The 21,606-nt window shown below is 43.4% G+C and overlaps 1 protein-coding gene across 5 annotated transcripts in view; it reads right to left on the bottom strand.

Moving 5' to 3' along the window:
- Positions 1-21,606, bottom strand: part of TDRD3 (tudor domain containing 3) — a 301,146-nt gene that overhangs the window by 95,681 nt on the left and 183,859 nt on the right. For all 5 annotated transcript variants that reach the window (XM_037894974.2, XM_037894990.2, XM_037894967.2 and 2 more), the window contains one exon: positions 1,494-1,565. In XM_037894974.2, the coding sequence (XP_037750902.1) occupies positions 1,494-1,565 (72 nt within the window). The remainder of the gene's footprint in view (positions 1-1,493; positions 1,566-21,606) is intronic.

Here is a 21,606-nt window from a genome sequence, read left to right as displayed (position 1 = left end):
GGGATCTTAATAAATAACCTGAAGTCCAAGCCTGCTCCTGTGAAATATCTGGAATTCACAAAAACACAACTAGATACTATTTATTTTATTTTTAAGGGTCCAAGATATTGTGGTCTGAACAGAAACAATTAAGCAGTCAGCCAGAGACATGGCTACAGGGCAAACTGTGCCTCAGACCCCTTTTTAGTCCCCCTCAAATGAATCTCTTAGGTGACAGACCGGGCCTTCTGCACCTAATTCTGGGTGGAACCTCACGTTTGACCACTTACAGACTAGATCTCTAGGCTGCAGTCCCACTGGCTCATAACTATGTTAACAACTCAATTTTGGCTCCTGTAAGAGTTTCCATTTGGGAGCCAGTGAAAGCGTATATTAACAGTGACACAAAGCAGTGTCTTCAAAACTAAGCATTATATGTTCATTCCTCAAAGGCATAAAGCATTTTCCTAAATGAGTTAATAGAATGAAAGATCTGATGTGCTCTTCCTTCTAAAAATTTAGCCTATCAGTAGCTCTGGGAGGTGCAGATTACTCACATCAGTGAACCTGTCCCGCTCACAGCGTACTCCCCCTATCTCTGCCAATCTGGGTGTCAGCTTCCGTGTGCTCACAACCCATTCTCACACTCCTCTTTCCCAAGGACAGCATTTTTTCTTAAATTTAGGATTCCCTTTGATCTTAGGCTCAGCCTAAGAGTAGACCATCCAAGCCTGGATGAGTCAGTTGGGGTATTCCCCAATAAAAAGCTTTTCCTTGGTTTCCTCCAGGACTCTTGTGTGTGTCATTGTTTCATTTTCCATTGGTTTCTCCCTTAACAGTCTCTTTTAATTTAACTCGACAGTTAGGCAGGTTAATATCAGAGATAACTGCAGGACATATGATAGTCATAAAAATAATACACAATTCCCTCATTGTCCACAGCCAGTATTATCTTGGACAATGTATTGAATGTTAGCCTTGATATCTGCCATGGTGTCTATGGCAAAATGTTTCAGTTACTTATAAAGGATCAGAGCCTGACACCCCTGACTTCAATCTACCAAGGTCAAATATACTGAAAAGTAATCTCTCTTTCCCACACACACTTTCAATAGCCATTAGATTGCATTTTAAGTTATTTTCAGGGTGTTTTGGGATTTTATTATTTTTTTTAATTGTAAAGGGACAATTTTGATCATGACTTGAAATCTATGAGGTGTTGGAATCAGCAATGTTCCGAATTATCTAAAGAATCAATTTGCCATAGTGGTAAGCATTTAACTAACATTTTGAAAACATGTAAAAAAGTATGTTATATTGAAACATCAAAAAGAATGTATTAAAATAAAGATTTCACATTTCCTATTAGTTAGGAAAATAGTCACTCTATCCATTCTAACAATAGAACTTCTAGTCATTATGATTTTAAAATTATTTTACAAAATATTAATCCTGATTACATCTATACCAAGGTCAAATGTTAAAAAAAAAAAAAAAAAAAAAGACTACTATACCTGCCCAAATGGCACAAAAGGGGGTGGTCCACCTTCTGTTCCAATGTTACTTCTATTGTGTTTTGATAAACTCTGTAAAATTTAAAAAAACAGCTTTTGATTAACAAGTTGCAAATGAAAACATGGCAAGGTTATCTGACAAACGTCTCAGTATTTTAGGAAGTCAATGGAAGTAGCAAGATAAAAAATTCCTGAACATTATAAAAATGTTTCCTTTATGCCTTTTATCAAACCTTTATGCCTTTTATCAACCTCAAACAGGAAAGGCCCTTTAATATCAATATCACTTAGATAAGATAATTTTTTTCAAAAGCAAAGTCCTTCACAACATAAGAATTAGCTAGTCATTCAGTAGCAACCTATGCACTGTATCCTAAAACAGAGAGATGAAGCTAGAATATGAAAAGAGTGGCAGCTGATATACCTCACTGCTAACCCTCTGATGTAGATTTCTGAAACCACAATCATACCAGATGTATAACTTACCACCTCTTCACCCCCAAGTTCAACACCAACCCACACCTAATTTCAGGAAAAGGAAAGACTCTAGTGAGAAATACAAATTGACATTAACGCAGCTTCCAAGCTGTGCATACATTATCTGATCTTCAGCATACCATATAAAAAGAAAAAGTTGTCTAACTGAATAGGGAACGCTTGCTGGAAAGGGTATTTATTTTACTGCACCACGTAGCAGTACAGGGTGTTTAGTAACTGAAAAATTACATTCTTGATAACTATTTTCTGTACATTAGCTATAAAAATAAATTAATATAAACTGAGCAGTTTGTAGATTTTTAGGGTAAACACCAAATGTTAATGAAATAATATGAAATGATGTAATCTGAAGTGAACAGTCAATTATTTCACTTTCATTAATTCAAAAAAATTATTTAGAAATCAGTACTATAATCACTACTATACTACTTTGATCTAATTTAGATTGCTGAGTTTTGTGTGGGGTTCTAGGTGGTTTTGGTGTCCTGTCATATGCAGGAGGTCAGACTACATGATCTGGTGGTCCCTTCTGGCCTCAAACTGTATGACTCTATATTTCTAACACTTACATTAAGAATTTACTACTATAATTATTCATTTAGTTCTGACAAAAATGTACAATGTACAAAAGGGGCTTGTCTGTGCAGAGCTCATTGAAGGATCAGGGCCTATTCTGTTCTGCATCTCTCCGGTTGATGCTATTCCATTTTGTATAAATATTTAAATATTCACTCGGCCAAAGATAGAGAGTGAGAACAACTCTATAGCCTGATGATTAAGACACTCAGCTAGGCGGAAGAAGGTGTGGATTCAAATCCCTTCTCTGAATCAGACAGAGAGAAGATTAGTTTTGGGTCAACCAAAACTGCATTTTTCAGAGAATTGACTACTTGTTTGAAAAATTTCACCTAGCTCTAATAGCTATGCCAGCAGAAAGTCATAGTGTAGACCTAGCCTCATCATATAAACTTAGAGTAATAACTTCTCCGTATTTCAGTTTGCCCATCATTAAAATGCAAATACTATCTGCCTTGTTGAGTTTGTGAACTAATATGTATAAAGTGCTTTGAGATCCTTGAGTGGAAGGCATTACTGTGCGCAAAGTAATAAGGCTAGTCTACACTGAAAACTTACATCAGCACAGCTATATCTCTCAAGGGTTTGAAAAATCCACGGTTTTGAGAGACACAGCCATGTTGACCTAACCCTTGTTGTAGACACCATTAGGTTGATGGAAGAATTCTTCCACTGACCTAGCTACCCACGCCTTTCAGGGAGGTGGATTACCTCCAGCGATCGGGAAATCCTACAGTCACTGTAGTGAGTGTCTACGCTGAAGCGCTGTAGCATTTTAAGTGTAGACATAGCCTTATACAGCCCCACCTTCTCCCTACTTCCAAATAAATTACAGCAGAGGCTTGACTATACTCAGCTGCAAACTTAGCAGAAACAAGAAAGCTCTAGAAAAGGGGCAAATGTATATTTCAGGAAAAGAACTGTTTTCATAAAATGAGAGATTTAAAAGACTACTTAGTTTAAAAAGGACACACATGAGAAGAAATAATAGACATATACCAATAAACAGTAGCTATATAGGTGTTTACACTATGCTCTCATCAACATAATATCGAACATAAATGGACATTTCTATATGCCCTTTCCAAGAACACAAAAATAACAAGGCTTTGAAAGCCATAAGACTAGTATAATTTAAAACAGTAAAAAGAAAATTACACAGTATCTTGCATAAAAAGTGATTTATATGGGGCCTTTCATGAGCGTTTAAAAATTACTATCTATATAAAATATTTAATTTCATCCTCAGAGCAATTCAGCCACTTCTGGGGTGAATTGCAACAGTGGTTTTAATAGTGCTAACAATACTACAAAATATCAAGGAATAGGAACTATTCCCCTTCATAATTTCCCCCTTCTTCTTATGGGCCTGCTTCAGGAAAGCATTCCTATTCATGAAACCACTAAAGAACATGCTAAATGTTAAGCACTTATTTCAGTGCTTTAATAAATCAGGGCCATAAGGAGTGTCTGTGAAAAAAACTGATCCAAGATATATCACTGAAGTAAATAAGTTTAGTGAGATTCACAAAAGGATTATTCATTTATAGGAATAAAAATAGTTCATGTGGTTACATTGGCTAAGATACAATTACAAGGACTATAAATACTATAATTACTTCTGATTAAGATGATCTTCTGGGAACAAAAGAAATACCACTCCAATGGTAAATAACTTCACAATTAAGTGAAATATAGGACTTTGACTCTCTCATCTGAGGCATGCGATATTGGCTATTGCAATAGGCAGAATATTAGAAGAAACAGATCTGCTCCATTATGGAACTTACTTTGGAAATTGATGAAACTCCCTCCTGCATATATGGAATATCAAACTGACAACACACACAATTATTTTAAAAACAAAATTGCTGACCTATAACTGGAGATTCTTTGGGATGTGTGGTCCCCATCTGTATTCCACTGAGGGGTTTTGCACATGCGCCATGCATCAGGAGCCAGAGCTTTTGAAAGTAGTACTGTTCGGAGGTAGGTAAATGTATGGCTTGATTGAGGTGGAACTGGGAAATCACCTTGGGTAGAAACTTGCGGTGAAGGCATAGAGAGACCTGGTCTTTACGGAAAGTCGTGAAGGGCGGGTTAGCCACCATGGCTCCCAGTTTGCCAATCCTCCTAGACAATGTAATGGTGATGAGAAAAGCAACATTCATAAAAAAGAGAGATAGAGAAAAGGAGACCATAGGTTCGAAGGTGGTGGTCATCAATGAGGTGAAGACGAGGTTAAGGTCCCATTAGGGGACAACAGGCTGAATGGGGGGGGGGGGTTAATTTTCAAAAAAGGCCCTTCCAGGACCATACAGGTAGGGGGTGGGCAAAAATGGATTGGCCATCCACCAGTGGGTGAAAAGTGCTAATGGCAGCTGAATGCACCTTGATGGAATTGAGGGCCAGCCTTGAGTCCTTCAGAAAGAGTAAATACTCCAAGAGTATTGGGATGCCACTCTGGAGACAAGGCCCTGTCATGTAGCCCAGGAAATGAAATGCGTCCATTTGACTCAATACAGGCATCTTGTGGAATCTTTCCTGCTACTTGAAAGGACAGAGAGCACTCCTGAGCTAGTGGCGGTGTCCATCCAAAAACCAAGCCATCAGTTGAACAGTGTGCAGGTTTGAAGTCTGAATATGCTATTGTGTTGAGTCAGTAGCTCCGGGAATGCCCGAAGTGCGAGTGAAGGGTGCTTTGAAATGCAGAGGAGAAGCAGGAGGCAGAACTGGCGAGGCCAGAAAAGGGAGATCAGAATGGTTGTTGCTTTCTCTCATTTGATTTTATGGATTATTCATGCTAGGAGGGTAAGGCGAGGAAGGCAGAGTTCATGCTGTCTGACCAATCAATGACTAGGGCATCCCCCTGTGATTGGGCTCCAATTCCTCCCTTTGAACAATCCTGGCTATATTTGGTGGTGTTGTGGGATTTGAAAAGATCACTTGCTGGGGTTCCCATCAGCCAAAGATGTCTGCGATTACAGAGTCATGCAATTCTCATTTGTGGTTGGTTGCAAAGTTTCTGTGAGAGCATCAGCAATCACATTCTGGGTGCCAGTCAGTTAGGTTGCTGTCAAAACAATTTTGTGCACGATGCACCATTCCCACAGGCATATAGCTTCTGTATACAGAGCTCGGGATTTCGTTACCCCTTGCTTGTTTATATAGAAGACTGCAGTAGTGTTGTCTGATATGGCAAGTACATATCAGTCCTGGATGTTTGGCAAAAATGCCTGGCAAACTTTGCATACTGCCCGGAGTTCCAATATGTTTATGTGCATCCGGAACTCCTATGTTGTTCAGGTGCCTTGTGTCATGCGGTCACCCATGAGGTGGTTGCGGATGGGAGGAAGGTCATTCCCGAATAGACTCATACTGGGTTCATCCACCATTGTAATGAGGAGAGAATTCTGGTGGCATGCATACCAGAGTGTGAATAGGTTGATGCACGGAGGAGTACATCCTTTGTAGCCAGAGTTGAAGGTGGTGCAGATAAAGGTGAGCGAAGGGCGTGACGTATGTGCAGGCCATCATATGTCCCAAGAGAGCGAGGCATCTTTCCCATGGTAGATAAGTTTATGTGGAAGTCTCATCTATGCAAGCTCCTATGAACTCCAGGGATTGTGTTATGGCATAAAGTTGATTATTCGATGTTGACACTGGGCCCCAGAGAGAAGAAGAGTAGAAGCAGTTGGGACATCAATTCCTGTGCCTCTTCTTTGACTGTGATGCTATGAGCCAGTCATCCAGATAGCGAAAAATGAGGATCCTCTGACGTCTGAGATAAGCTGCCACCACTGAGAAAACTTTTGTGAACACTGGTGGGGCAGTGGTAAGTCAAACAGTAGAACCCTGTACTGAAAAAGCTGAGGTCCCACCTTGAACCTCAGGAACCTTCTGTTTGTCAGGTGTATATCAATATGGAAGTAGGCATCCTGCATATCGAAAGCTGTAAACCATATGCCTTTTTCTAGGGAGGGAATGATTGTTGCAAGTGTGACCATGCAGAATCTTGGTTTGGAAATCAAACAGATGAGGCATCAAAGATCCAATATCAGTGCCCATCCTCCATTTGGGGGGAGGGAGGGGAGAGAGACTAGGAAGTAGCTCAAGTAGAACCCTGTTCTCTGAAAGGGAACTGGGATTAGTTCCAGAGTTCCCCTCCGCAACAGGGAGTCATCCTCTAGTTGGAGGAAGTCACTGCATGCGTGTTGCATGCATGTGGACCGAGGAAGAGGGCAATATGGGGGCATCGCTGTAAACTCTATGACGTAGCCACCCTAGATAATATCTAGGACCCACTTGTCCATTGTTATGGCTTTCCATGCTGGCAGAAAGAGTTCGAGGCAGCCTCCAAAAGAGGGTCGGAAGGATGGGCATTGGTGTATGGACAGTACTAAGGATATTTTTGTAAAATTTTGGAAAGTGGGTCACAAGGCTGATAGGAGAGTAGAAGCTCCGACTTGGACCATGTGGCAGAGAAAAGGAACTGGAGAAACCGGTAGCTCGCTGCATTCTTTATCGCCTCGGGCAAAACCACAAGGCGGTACATGTGTGGTTTTACATGAACTATCTCCAAAAGCTCCGGCTCCGGGCACATGGTGCACGTACATAACCCCTCCGTTGAATACAATATGGACATCACTCAAAAAAACCCAGTATCTGCATTTGTTCCTAAAAGAGCTACTACAACTTCTCGTTTTTCAAAAAAATTTCAAAATGTTTAATTGGAGTTCCTTCACCCTACCAGATGTGCTTGGATTATTCCACTGAGATTAGTAATTATAAAGGAACACTCCAATACATTCATACAACAAAAGGAGAGGCTCATATCTGCTCAGTAGTTTGCATGCCACCTACCCATCATACAGTCCGTCCCCCCCACTTCTTTGTTATTATGAATTTCTCTATGTGTGTCTATATTATGTAATATATACAGACCCATCAAAAGTTGTCACTCATCACCTAAAGCAGAATTTACTAGCATCCATATGGACCATCCTCCAGCTGCAGCGGCACAGGAGCCAGCAAACAGAGCTGTAAACAGGGGAGTTTGAGTGGGAGTTCTGTTGGAGGAGAAGGTATTTGTATTTGGTTTTGTATTGGTAGTATTTGTATGTGGAGAGGCTTGTTGGGGCTTTGTGCTGGGAGAGAAGCTGAGCCCTGATTAGGGGGCGGGGCTTCTCTGACTAGGGGTCCTATAAAGTTAGCCAGCCAGTCAGGCAGTGGCACAGACAGCTGCAGTGGCACAGGAGCCAGCAAACAGAGCTGGAAACAGGGGAGTTTGAGGGGGAGTTTGTATTGTGGTATTTGTTTGGGATTTGGTTTTGCTGTGGGTGGTGGTGTTTTGGTGTGGTTTGTGTTTCCCAGATTAACAGGATTTAGGTGGGAAGGCTATGACAGATACAGAGGCAGAAGTGGGAGTGACCCATGTAGTGGAAGACACAATGAAGATGACTGGATGTGGAAGCTGCAGTATGTACATGATCCTGGAGGGGGTACTTGGTAAGAGTTTTGTCTGCATGAAATGCTGTCTGATAGAGCTGATGGAGAAAAAGATCCGAGGTTTGGAGATGCAGGTGGAAAGTCTGGCACTGAAGGGAAAAGCTCAGACTTGCAGATGGAAGCAGGGCTAAGGAATTCTGAGGGGAGACTGGGTGAGGAAAGTGGTCAGTAGAAGCATGAGACTAAAAGAACCAGGCAGAGGAAAAGACGGGCTAGTGAAGGAGAAATAGAGCTCAAGAACAGGTTTGCAGAGTTGGAAAATGAAGAAGGGGCTCAGCAGGTAGTCGCTGAAGGTAGAAGGTCAAGGAAGAAGAGAAGAGTGGCTAGTCCTATAGGAAAAGGGGAAGAGTCAATGGAGACTACACCAAATATGAGCCCCAGGAGGATACAGGATGGGTTGAAGAGGATTACAAGGGAGAATAGGAATGGAAAGAACTTGCAGCCAGAGGGAACAGGGGATAGAGTGGAGAATAGCACCGTCACCAGGAAAAGGCAGGTCTATGTGATCGGGGACTCTTTACTGAGAAGAATAGACAGGCCTGTAACCAGAGCTGATCCAGAGAATAGAAGGGTGTGCTGTCTTCCGGGTGCTAAGATATGGGATGTAGACCTGAGGTTGAAAAGGATCCTAAAGGGAGCAGGAAAGAATCCCCTAATTATCCTTCATGTGGGAACAAATGATACGGCTAGATTCTCGCTGGAAAGTATTAAGGGACACTATGCTAGGCTGGGGAAGACGCTTAAGGAAATTGAGGCTCAGGTGATCTTTAGTGGGATTCTGCCTGTTCCTAGAGAAGGGCAACAAAGGTGTGACAAGATTATGACTATCAACAGATGGCTTAGGCAGTGGTGTGATAAGGAGGGCTTTGGGATGTATGGCCACTGGCAGGCATTCATGGACAGAGGACAGTTGTCTCGGGATGGACTTCATCTGAGTAGGAAAGGAAATAGACTTCTAGGATGGAGGCTGGCACAACTGATTAAGAGAGCTTTAAACTAGGAATCTGGGGGAGATGTCCAGGTAATCTCCACGCCAGATTTTAGCATTGAGAGGGAAGAAAACGAAGTAAGAAAGGATACAGCCATGGGTAGGAGAATGTATATAAAGAGGAAGGGCAGTGTGGATAACAGTCTAATAGGTTATACTGGCTGTAGAATGACCGTGCCTAATAGGGTACAGGATGTGAGCGAGGCCAAACAGCAAAAATTAAGATGTTTGTACACCAATGCAAGGAGCCTAGGTAACAAAATGGAGGAACTAGAGCTACTGGTGCAGGAAGTGAAACCAGATATGATAGGGATAACAGAAACATGGTGGAATAGTAGTCATGACTGGACTACAGGTATTGAAGGGTATGTGCTGTTTAGGAAAGACCGAAATAAAGGTAAAGGTGGTGGAGTAGCATTGTATATCAAGGATGAGGTAGAATGTAAAGAAATAAGAAGTGATGGAATGGATAAGACAGAGTCCGTCTGGGCAAAAATTACATTGGGGAAGAAAACTATTAAAGCCGCCCCTGCAATAGTGCTTGGGGTGTGCTATAGACAGCCGGGATCTAATTTGGATATGGATGGAGCCCTTTTTAATGTTTTTAATAAAGTAAATACTAATGGAAACTGCGTGATCATGGGAGACTTTAACTTCACAAATATAGACTGGAGGACGAGTGCTAGTAATAATAATAGGGCTCCGATTTTCCTAGAAGTGATAGCTGATGGATTCTTTCATCAAGTAGTTGCTGAACCGACTAGAAGGGATGCCATTTTAGATTTGGTTTTGGTGAGTAGTGAGGAACTCATAGAAGAAATGGTTGTAGGGGATAATCTTGGTTCAAGTGATCATGAGCTAATTCAGTTCAAACTGAACGGAAGGATTAACAAAAATAAATCTGCAACTAGGGTTTTTGATTTCAAAAGGGCTGACTTTCAAAAATTAAGGAAATTAGTTAGGGAAGTGGATTGGACTGAAGAACTTATGGATCTAAAGGTAGAGGAGGCCTGGGATTACTTTAAATCAAAGCTGCAGAAGCTATCGGAAGCCTCCATCCCAAGAAAGGGGAAAAAATTCATAGGCAGGAGTTGTAGACGAAGCTGGATGAACAAGTATCTCAGAGAGGTGATTAAGAAAAAGCAGAAAGCATACAGGGAGTGGAAGATGGGAGGAAAGCAAGGAAAGCTACCTTATTGAGGTCAGAACATGTAGGGATAAAGTGAGACGGGCTAAAAGTCAAGTAGAGTTGGACCTTCCAAAGGGAATTAAAACCAATAGCAAAAGGTTCTATAGTCATATAAATAAGAAGAAAACAAAGAAAGAAGTGTGACCGCTAAACACCGAGGATGGAGGGGAGGTTAAGGATAATCTAGGCATGGCCCAATATCTCAACAAATACTTTGCCTCAGTCTTTAATAAGGCTAAAGAGGATCTTAGGGATAATGATAGCATGACAAATGGGAATGAGGATATGGAGGTAGATATTACCATATCTGAGGTAGAAACGAAACTCAAACAGCTTAATGGGACTAAATCGGGGGGCCCAGATAATCATCCAAGAATATTAAAGGAATTGGCACCCGAAATTGCAAGCCCATTAGCAAGAATTTTTAATGAATCTGTAAACTCAGGAGTTGTACCCTGTGATTGGAGAATTGCTAACATAATTCCTATTTTTAAGAAAGGGGGAAAAAGTGATCCGGGTAACTACAGGCCTGTTAGTTTGACATCTGTAGTATGCACGGTCTTGGAAAAAAATTTGAAGGAGAAAGTAGTTAAGGACATTGAAGTCAATGGTAAATGGGACAAAATACAACATGGTTTTACAAAAGGTAGATCGTGCCAAACCAACCTGATCTCCTTCTTTGAGAAAGTAACAGATTTTTTAGACAAAGGAAACGCAGTGGATCTAATTTACCTAGATTTCAATAAGGCATTTGTTACCGTGCCACATGGGGAATTATTAGTTAAATTGGAAAAGATGGGGATCAATATGAACATTGAAAGGTGGATAAGGAACTGGTTAAAGGGGAGACTACAACGGGTCCTACTGAAAGGTGAACTGTCAGGCTGGAGGGAGGTTACCAGTGGAGTTCCTCAAGGATTGGTTTTGGGACCAATCTTATTTAATCTTTTTATTACTGACCTCGGCACAAAAAGTGGGAGTGTGCTAATAAAGTTTGCGGATGATACAAAGCTGGGAGGTATTGCCAATTTAGAGAAGGACCGGGAAATCATACAGGAGGATCTGGATGACCTCGTAAACTGGAGTAATAGTAATAGGATGAAATTTAATAGTGAGAAGTGTAAGGTTATGCATTTAGGGATTAATAACAAGAATTTTTGTTATAAACTGGGGGTGCATCAATTAGAAGTAACGGAGGAGGAGAAGGACCTTGGAGTATTGGTTGATCATAGGACGACTATGAGCCGCCAATGTGATATGGCTGTGAAAAAAGCTAATGCGGTCTTGGGATCCATCAGGAGAGGTATTTCCAGTAGAGGTAAGGAGGTTTTAGTACCTTTTTACAAGGCACTGGTGAGACCTCATCTGGAATATTGTGTGCAGTTCTGGTCTCCCATGTTTAAGAAGGATGAATTCAAACTGGAACAGGTACAGAGAAGAGCTACTAGGATGATCCGAGAAATGGAAAACCTGTCTTATGAAGGGAGACTCAAAGAGCTTGGCTTGTTTAGCCTAACCAAAAGAAGGTTGAGTGGAGATATGATTGCTCTCTATAAATATATCAGAGGCATAAATACCGGAGAGGGAGGGGAATTATTTAAGCTCAGCACCAATGTGGACACAAGAACAAATGGATATAAACTGGCCACCAGGAAGTTTAGACTTGAAATTAGACGAAGGTTTCTAACCATCAGAGGAGTGAAGTTTTGGAATAACCTTCCAAGGGAAGCAGTGGGGGCAAAAGATCTATCTGGCTTTAAGATTAAACTTGATAAATTTATGGAGGAGATGGTATGATGGGATAACATGATTTTGGTAATTAATTGATCTTTAAATATTCATGGTAAATAGGCCCAATGGCCTGTGATGGGATTTAGATGGGGTGGGATCTGAGTTACCCAGGAAAGAATTTTCTGTAGTATCTGGCTGGTGAATCTTGCCCATATGCTCAGGGTTTAGCTGATCGCCATATTTGGGGTCGGGAAGGAACTTTCCTCCAGGGCAGATTGGAAGAGGCCCTGGAGGTTTTTCACCTTCCTCTGTAGCATGGGGCACGGGTCACTTACTGGAGGATTGTCTGCTCCTTGAAGTCTTTAAACCATGATTTGAGGACTTCAACAGCTCAGACATAGGTGTGGTTTTTTGCAGGAGTGGATGGGTGAGACTCTGTGGCCTGCGTTGTGCAGGAGGTCAGACTAGATGATCATAATGGTCCCTTCTGACCGTAGTATCTATATTTGATTATTAATGAAGCCAGGAACTCGCAAGTCACATGGGTGGAACAGGAAGAAAATCAACAGTAGCTCAAAAAGACAACTCCACTGCTGAAAAAATAAAATGACTTCTCTCTTCAACACTAGAGTGCTGACAGCATCCTGAATATAGCATAAGTGTAGATTTTTGGACCATAATTATAAAGACTTTTAAAAGTACCCTTAAGATTAAATCTGACCCACTTTTTTAGAACACCGTCAAGTAATAACAGCATTTCTGGATTACATGAGATACCAAATAACTCAGTATATGCAACTGCCAAATCATTGCCTTCTATAGGAACCCCACTTGCAATGGAAAACACAATTACTGATTTGTTTGATGAAAATAAAAGCTTCCAGCACTCCTCAAGACTGATTCATTGAGAAGCATTTGAAAGTAGCAAATCACTCAGACAGACAAGTAAACACTTAAGGACAGAGCCCATGATACTGTTGCTCAGCCGACTTTCACGCTAGGGTCTTACTTTACTGGATTTAACCCCCAGACATCACCACTGAATAGTATGTATTACAATATGTAATATAAAACAAGAACTTTTTGAAAATATTTCTAGCATCTTTCCAACATCTTTGAACCTGGAAGTTTATTTTCTCTTGTCAGAGATTAGATTAAGATTTGTATCCTCCCACTAAACAGAGCATTAAATTCAATTTCACATTCCTACCGACAGAAGAAAAGTGGATCACCAGAGGCTGGAAATCAATGTGCATACATACAACCTCCTATAGTCTACTATAAACAACTAGGAAAGGAAATTATTTTGACAGAAACAGGAGAGATCATTTTGATTAAAAATTGATGTGTACTTACATATGTAATACTGTATAACTTATAAAATCCACTAAGTTATCAATGATAGAATGAAACAGAACGTTCCTTGTTGTTTATCTGTGTCCAATTTCATGTGCTAGGAAAAAAATATTCATTCCTTTATGTATTTGAAACTTGTGCTTCTTTATATTAGAACCTACTGCCCTTTGTTGCAAGTTACTTACGTCATATCTACACTTACCTCCAGAGCGATTGATCCAGCGGGGGTTGATTTATCGCATCTAGTGAAGATGCGATAAATTGACCACCGAGCGCTCTCCCGTCGACTCAGGTACTCCACCAGAGCGAGAAGCGTAGGCAGAGTTGACGGGGAGCATCAGCAGTCAACCTACCATAGTGAATACACCGCAATAAGTAGATCTAAGTACGTCGACTTCAGCTACATTATTCATGTAGCTGAAGTTGCGTAATTTAGGCCTGCTCTATAGTACGTGGTTATTTCGGAATTATCCAAGTTACCTCGAAATAAAACTGGTTCCGTCCACACGACCAAACCAGTTTTTTCGATTTAAAGGGCTCTTTACTCCGATTTCTGTACTCCACCTTGGCAAGTGGAGTAGTGTGAAAATCGAGATCGCAGTTCCGGGTTACAGGTACTGTGGACGCAATTCGACGATATTGGCCTCCGGGAGCTATCCCAGAATGCTCCCTTGTGACCGCTCTGGACAACACTCTGAACGCCGATGCACTAGCCAGGTAGGCAGTAAAAGCACTGGGAACTTTTGAATTTCCTGTTTGGTCACCATCAGCACAGGCGACCATGCAGAGTCCACCATCTCAAGAGACCATGCAGTCCCGGATTCGCAGACGAGCTCCAGCATGGTCCAAACGGGAGGTACTGGATCTCACTGCATGTTGGGGAGACGAATCTGTTATGGCAAAACTACGTTCCAAAAAAAGGAACGGAAATACGTACACTAAAGTCTCCAGGGCCATGACGGAAAGAGGCTACTCCAGTGACACAGAACAGTGTCGTACAAAAATCAAGGAGCTCAGGCAAGCGTACTAAAAAGCCAGGGAGGAAAACGGGCGCTATGGGTCACAGCCGCATACATGCTGCTTCTACTGTGAGCTGCATGCAATTATGGGGGGTGATGACACCACTACCCGAACACTGTCCGTGGATACCTGCAAGGGGGGAGTAGCACGGAGCGAGGAGGATGAGGAGGAGGACAGTGCACACGCGGCAAGTGGGGAATCTGTTTTCCCCCTTAGCCAGGAACTATTCTTAATGCTGGAGCCAATAGCCTCCCCCTACTCCCAAAGATGCTCCCCGACCATGACCCTGAAGAAGGCACTTCTGGTGAGTGAGAGCTTGATCAGAGCCACGCGGTGGGGGGAGACCCTGCCACGCTAGGCTGTTTGCGTTTAGTTTAAAGGGCTCATCCCTGCTCAGAGCCTCATCGGAGCCCCGCAGTGGGTGTGTGTGTGGAGGGGGAGGGTGTTGTGTGAAGCGATCATCTCAGAGAGCCTGCAGGCTGCCTGCAAGCTGAATTCTGTTGCCTGGCAGCATGTGATGGCTTACTCACACCAAAGTGGCAGGCACTTCAGCATAAGAGGCAAAATGAGACCTTGTACAGAAAGAACATGTGCTGTGTACTATGAAGTTCCTGTTTCACTGAGAAATAGTGTCCCCTTTGTTCTCTAAAATGTATCTTTTAAAATACTACCCTCCCTTTTTCTCCTCATGCAACAGGTGCAAATGTTTCAATGTGTTCCCTATCTACTCCGTCCCAGAGGCTGGTCCAGATTAGAAGGTGGAAAAAATGATCTCGGGACGACATGTTTGCCAAGCTCATGCAGTCCTCCCGCACTGATAGGGCCCAGTTGAATGCGTGGAGGCAAACAATTGCGGAGTCACGTAAAGCGTTACATGAATACGAAGAGAGGAGGGACGTGTGCGATGAGAGCAGGCAGGATGCTATGGTCAAGCTCATGGGGGAGCAAACTGACAAACTCCGCTGTATAGTGGATCTAATGCCTCCTCACCCAGACGCCCAAAAACATGGGGTGGGGGGGGGGGGTATGGAGACCCACACAGTCAACCCCAGAGGATTGCACAAGCAGCAGAAAGCTGGTATATTCTAAATTTTGATTTGGTTTCTGGACTTGTCCTTCCCTCCTCCTCCACCCCCATAACCCAATACCCCCCCTCCCCCATCTAGCTTCTGATTTCTCTCAATGTTTTGTGCAACAAATAGTAAAGAACGGTTTTTAAACAATTGCGACTTTATTTCCTTTCATATATTTATAGGGGGCAGGTAACTAAGAGAAACAAACAACACTCACACCGTACCCTGGCCAGCCATGAAACTGGCTTTCAAAGCTTCTCTGATGTGCAGCACACCCTGCTGTGCTCTTCTAATTGCCCTCTTGTCTGGCTGTGCGAAACTGGCGATGAGGCGAGTTGCTTCAACCTCCCACCCCGCCATAAATGTCTCCCCCTTACTCTCACACATATTGTGGAGCACACAACAAGCAACAATTACAATTGGATTACTGGTTGTGCTGAGGTCTAATCGAGTCAGTAAACTGTGCCAGCGTGCTTTCAAACGTCCAAACGCACATTCTACCACCATTCTTCACTTGCTCAGCCTATAGTTGAACAGCTCCTTACTACTGTCCAGGGTACCTGTGTACAGCTTCATGAGCCAGGGCATTAAGGTGTAGGCTGGGTCCTCGAGGATAACTATAGGCATTTCAACATCCCCAACAATAATTTTCCGGTCTGGGAAGTAAGTTCCTTCCTGCAGCTGTTCAAACAGACCAGAGTTCCTGAAGATGCAAGCGACATGCACCTTTCCCGGCCATCCCACGTTGATGTTGATGAAACGTCCCTTGTGATCCACCAGTGCTCGAAGCACCATGGAAAAGTACCCCTTGCGGTTTATGTACTGGCAGCTCCGGTGTTCTGGGGCCAAGATAGGGATATGCATTCCATCTGTTGCCCGCTGCAGTTAGGGAACCCCAGCGCATTAAAACCATCCACAATGGTCTGCACAGTTCCCAAAGTCACTACCCTTGATAGCAGCTGGTCAATGATTGTGTTGGATACTTACAGTACAGCAACCCCCACAGTAGATTTCCCCACTCCAAACGGATTCCCGACTGACCGGTAGCCGTCGGGCGTTGTAAGATTCCACAGGGCTACGGCCACTCGCTTCTCAACTGTGAGGGCTGCTCTCATTTTGGTGTCTTTGTGCTTCAGGGCAGGAGACAGCAAGTCACAAAGTTCCATGAAAGTGGCCCTACGCATACGAAAGTTTCTCAGCCACTGGGAATCATCCCAGACCTGCAACACTACGCGGTCCCACAAGTCTGTGCTTGTTTCCCGGGCCCAGAATCGGCATTCCACAGCATGAACCTGGCCCAACAGCAGCATGATCTCCCAATTGCCACATGCCATGCCGTTTGTGTCCATGTCCTCATCACTATAGTAATCGCGCTGTTGCCGCTTCCGCGCCGTTTTGCAGGTACTGCACATACTGCTGGATAATGCGTGAGGTATTTACAATGGTCAAAACTGCAGTGGAGATCTGATCAGGCTCCATGGCTATGGCGCCTGCACGGGTAATCCTGGAAAAAGAGCACGAAACATAGGAGAGCAGAGTGGCAGCGGAAGCTGTGCTGTTTGATTCACGGTAGCCGAACAAAGGCTGAAAATGGTTGTCTTCTGTGGCTTTCACGGAGGTGGTAGCCCAGGACAGACAACAGGGAGAAGCTCGGAAGCGTGGCAATAGCGGGAGAGCAGAGTTGGTGGTGGAAGCTGTGCTGCTCGGTTCATGATGACTGAGCAGAGTTGAGTTGGAGAGGTGGATTCATAGTAGCAGGAGAGCAGCAGTGCACTGTCTGCTGAAAGCAGGATGGCATCTGCATGCCAAAAAGGCGCGAAACAATTGTCTGCCGTAGCTTTCTGACGACACACACCCAGAAACAACCGCGAGAATGTTTTTGCCCCATCATGCACTGGGAGCTTAACCCAGAATTCCAATGGGCAGCAGAGACTGCAGGAACTGTGGGATAGCTACCCACAGTGCACCGTTCCAACATTCGATGTTAGCCTTGGTACTGTGGATGCAATCTGCCGAATTCACGCGCTTTAGTGGGGACACAGAAGACCAAATGTATAAAATAGCTCCCGAAAATTTTAATAGAATAATTTCGTACTGTAGACGTACCCTTAGATAGATATCCCCCCACCCCGTGTAGACAAGGCCTAAGATGGCTATCAGAAATAAGCCTCTGTATTCCATGTATCATATACCTCACTGATGTCCAATTATTATACATTCAACTTTTATAGGAGAAGATTTACCTTATCATAACATTTACTTTATCATCCTGAAATGGTAACAATTTTCTAGAACATAAGAAGAGAGGTATTTATAGCACAGCAAGCTAAATGTTTCCTTTGTAACACAGTCTACTATATGCTATTGCATGTCTAATTATTTCTGCCCTGAGGTAGGCACTCACAGTTGTGGGCCACTCCAGATAGGAGGTGCAGATTGCCGCGCTATCACAAGGAGTAAAAAATGTAATAGAAAATTTCATTACAAAATTATAAAAAATACACACACCCATCAAAACACACGCCAAACTTACCTTGCTCGGATCCCTTCGCTCATTTCTCACTGTTTTGTTTACTTATATTGTAATTTCTTCAGAACAGGGACTCGTTTTCCTATTATGTGTTTGTGAGCTGTTCAACACATCACCCCAAAGAAGGAGATGATTTTTTTTTCCTCCTTCACTCCCCCAACCCCACTTATTTTTCTAACTTGGAAATATACATAATAGATATAAGGCATGCACCCTTCAGCCATCTTTTATTCCTCTGCATTTTCCTGTTACCTTAATAAATATAATAATATTTATTTCTTGTACACAGTAGGCTTCCGTTTATCTGAATGTCCTGGGGGACATCCAAAACTCTCTGATAACCATGTGTCCAGATAAACAGAAGTTCTATTTTGCACTGCAGTTTCACTGACGTAGACCTAGCAAGCTCCTGTAAGAGCATTATGTCTCAGTAACTGCAGGTAACTGCTCAAGACCCTATACAAATGCAAAGCCATAAATTAGTGAGCTACAGCCCGCATCTGTCCACCAGCCATTTTAATCCGGCCCTTGAGCTCCCGCTGCGGAGCGGGATCTGGGGCTTACCCTGCTCCGGCGCTCCAGCCGGGGAGCAGCATTGGGAGCTGCTCTGCGCGGCTCCCAGAACCAGCAATGTGACCCCTCTCCAGCTCTTATGCGTAGGGGCAGCCAGGGGGCTCCACTCTGCATGCTGCCCCTGCCCCAAGTGCTGCCCCCGCAGCTCCCATTGGCCGGGAACCACAGCAGGGGCAGAGCCTATGGATGGGGCAGTGCGGAGCAGAGCCTCTTGGCCGCACCTCTGCGTAGGGTCGACATGCTCCTTCTTCCGGGAGCCACTTGAGGTAAGTGCCGCCTGGAGCCCTAAGCCACCCCCGGTGCCCCAACCCCTTGCCCCAGCCCTGATCCCCCTCCTACACTCCAAACCCCTCATCCCCAGCCCAACCCCACACCTCCTGCCCCAGCCCACAGCCCCCTCCTGCACCCTGAACTCATTTCTGGCCTGTACACCCTGGAGCCCACACCCCCAGTCAGAGCCCTCACCTCCTCACGCGTGCCAACTCCAATTTCATGAGCATTCATAGTCCGCCATATAAATTTCCATACCCAGATGTGGCCCTCGGGCCAAAAAGTTTGCCCACCCCGCCCTAAGGGCATGTGTACACTTCATCTGGGAATGAGCCTCCAGGCCTGGATCCACAGACTTGAGCACAGCTTGCGCTTGCACTCTAAAAACTGCTGTTTAAACATTGCAGCTCAGGCTGAAGCTCATGGTCTGAGGCCTGGAAAGGGGTAGGCTTGAGAGCCTGTTCTCCAGCCCAAGCTGCAATGTCAAAGTACTGTGTACACAACTATTTTTAAAATGCTAGCTTGAACCTTGCTAGCACAAGTCTGTGGGCCAAGGGTGGGAAGCTTGCTGCCAAATACAGTGCACAGGCCCTAATAGGCTAATTGAGATGTTATTACCAAGTGATTAATTAGCATAGGGGTACATGAGGGACACACTGTGGATTTAGATACCTAGGATTTTTGGATAAAGGGAATTCTGATAACTAATTATACTGCAGTGCTTTTCACTGGTAGATCTCAAAGTGCTTCATAATCTTTCAAATACGTATTCCCAACATCTCTGTAGGTGAAACATTATAATCTCCATTTTACAGATGGGGAACTGAGGCACAGAGGCTAAGTGACTTGCCCAAGGTCACACAGAAAGTCCATGACAGAGCTGGGAACTGAACCCATGTCTCCCACTTCCTAAACATGTGTTCTAACCACTGGACCTTTCTCCTGCCGACAAGGGGATTAACAAAATAATCTCTCTCCCCACTCCCTCGCCTTTGCAGGCATATGAGATGTAGATACAAGTAGTTCTTGCTCTCACTAGAAAATAAACACATTGGACTAGCTTCTAGCAGCTTCTGTTTCTGGAGCTGTGTTCATTTGGAGGAAAAAATCCAAAATTCAGGTTGGGTTATTATAGAGTACACTCTTCGTATAGAAAGAGTTATTTACAGAATTTTCTTTGATATTAAAGCCAGAAGAGACCTTATAATCTTCTAGTTTGACCTCATCAGAGTATTATTATATCAATAAAGGACAGTTGGAGCCTTATGTGCCTGTCTGCTTATATTCTGGCCATGATGACAAGCAGCACAGATTGGGTATGGAAGAGCAAGGAGCTGGAAAGACCCAGGCCACTTTCTTTCGACAGCTGAAACCATTTTCCTTTTGAAAATTAATAAAGTAGCACCTAAAGGCCCTAATCATGGACAGAAGACCCATTGTGCTGCACATCATACACATGTAGATCAAAAATGATCCCTACCCACAGCTCTTACAATCTAAGTATATGAAAAATGTTTTCTTATCTTACCTGCATATGGATTTTACTTTTTTGAGCTCAGTGTCTATGACTAATAATAAAACCATGCCATGGGGTGCTGTACAACAAATGTACTGATGAAAGAGTTGAAAGAGAGAAGAGGTTTTGATCAAGCTGAATGTGTAGAAAATTCAGTTTATTGCATTTTGATAAATGTTTTTCCTATTTTCTCTCCTCAGCAAAACCCACTCCCTATTTATTTCAAAAGGCTGACCAAGAGCTCCTGCATTTCCAAAACACTTCACCACTGCTGAGATTTCCATTTATTGTGTACAGATTAAGCCCTTTCAGAGGTTCTCTTGTAGTGCAGCTCTTTCATCATTGTAGTAACAATATCACAGAGATCAGAAAATCTGCAGATGGCCAATGATTACACAATGTATTTATTTACACTTGTGGACTATCTCCTCCTCAGTAAGGAATCTAACAGGGCCACTGGGATAGCTGTGGAAGAACTGGGGAACTTTTGTACAGGAAAATATGCTCCTGTGGTGGGTTTTTACACACTGTAAAAAAGCAAAGCAGAAGGGCATACATTAACTTCGCTACAATATAGCTCTTGAGTGACATCAAAATGGTGACATACAGAAGACACCAGACAGCCATCAAATTTTCATTAGTTCTCATGTTAAAATTTTTTTCCTATAAATGGCGGCATGCCAAAAGTTGTTGATCCCTGGCATAGAACATGGACACCAAGAGAAAATGATGGCAACCAGGATAAAACTGTTAAGGATCACAGTTCACATAAGCTGGGAATGGGTGACAGGGGATGGATCACTTGATCTGTTCTGTTCATTCCCTCTGAAACACCTGGCATTGGCCACTGTCAGAAGTCAGAATACTGGGCTATATGGACCTTTGGTCTGACCCAGTATGGCCGTTCTTACGTTATGTTCTTATGTTCACACAACACACTTTGATTTTAGCAGCTAAATTTTCAGAAGATCTCATCCTCATTGAGCATACTCCAGCCTCTCTCAGCTCCCAGTGCTGATAACACTGCATAGACACCATCCCCACAAAGCAACTGAGCAAACTCTATCCTCTCTCAGCTGCTACTTGTGACAGAACTGCATGTGGGCCATCCCCATAGAAACAGAATTTCTGAGCAAGCTCCATCCCAGGGATACTAGAGCAAAGCTGGACTTTCCATATACTGGCTGTTCCCACCTGCCCCAGGCTAGACCAGGGTGTGGCTGAGCACAGGAACAGAGAGCCTCTATCCTCAATTCATAGATCCCAAGGCCAGAGGGGGCCATTG

This window comes from Chelonia mydas, chromosome 1, assembly GCF_015237465.2.
Source record: "Chelonia mydas isolate rCheMyd1 chromosome 1, rCheMyd1.pri.v2, whole genome shotgun sequence".
In the NCBI taxonomy this organism is placed as follows: Eukaryota; Metazoa; Chordata; order Testudines; family Cheloniidae; genus Chelonia; species Chelonia mydas.
This window is presented reverse-complemented; position numbering and strand designations above follow the sequence as displayed.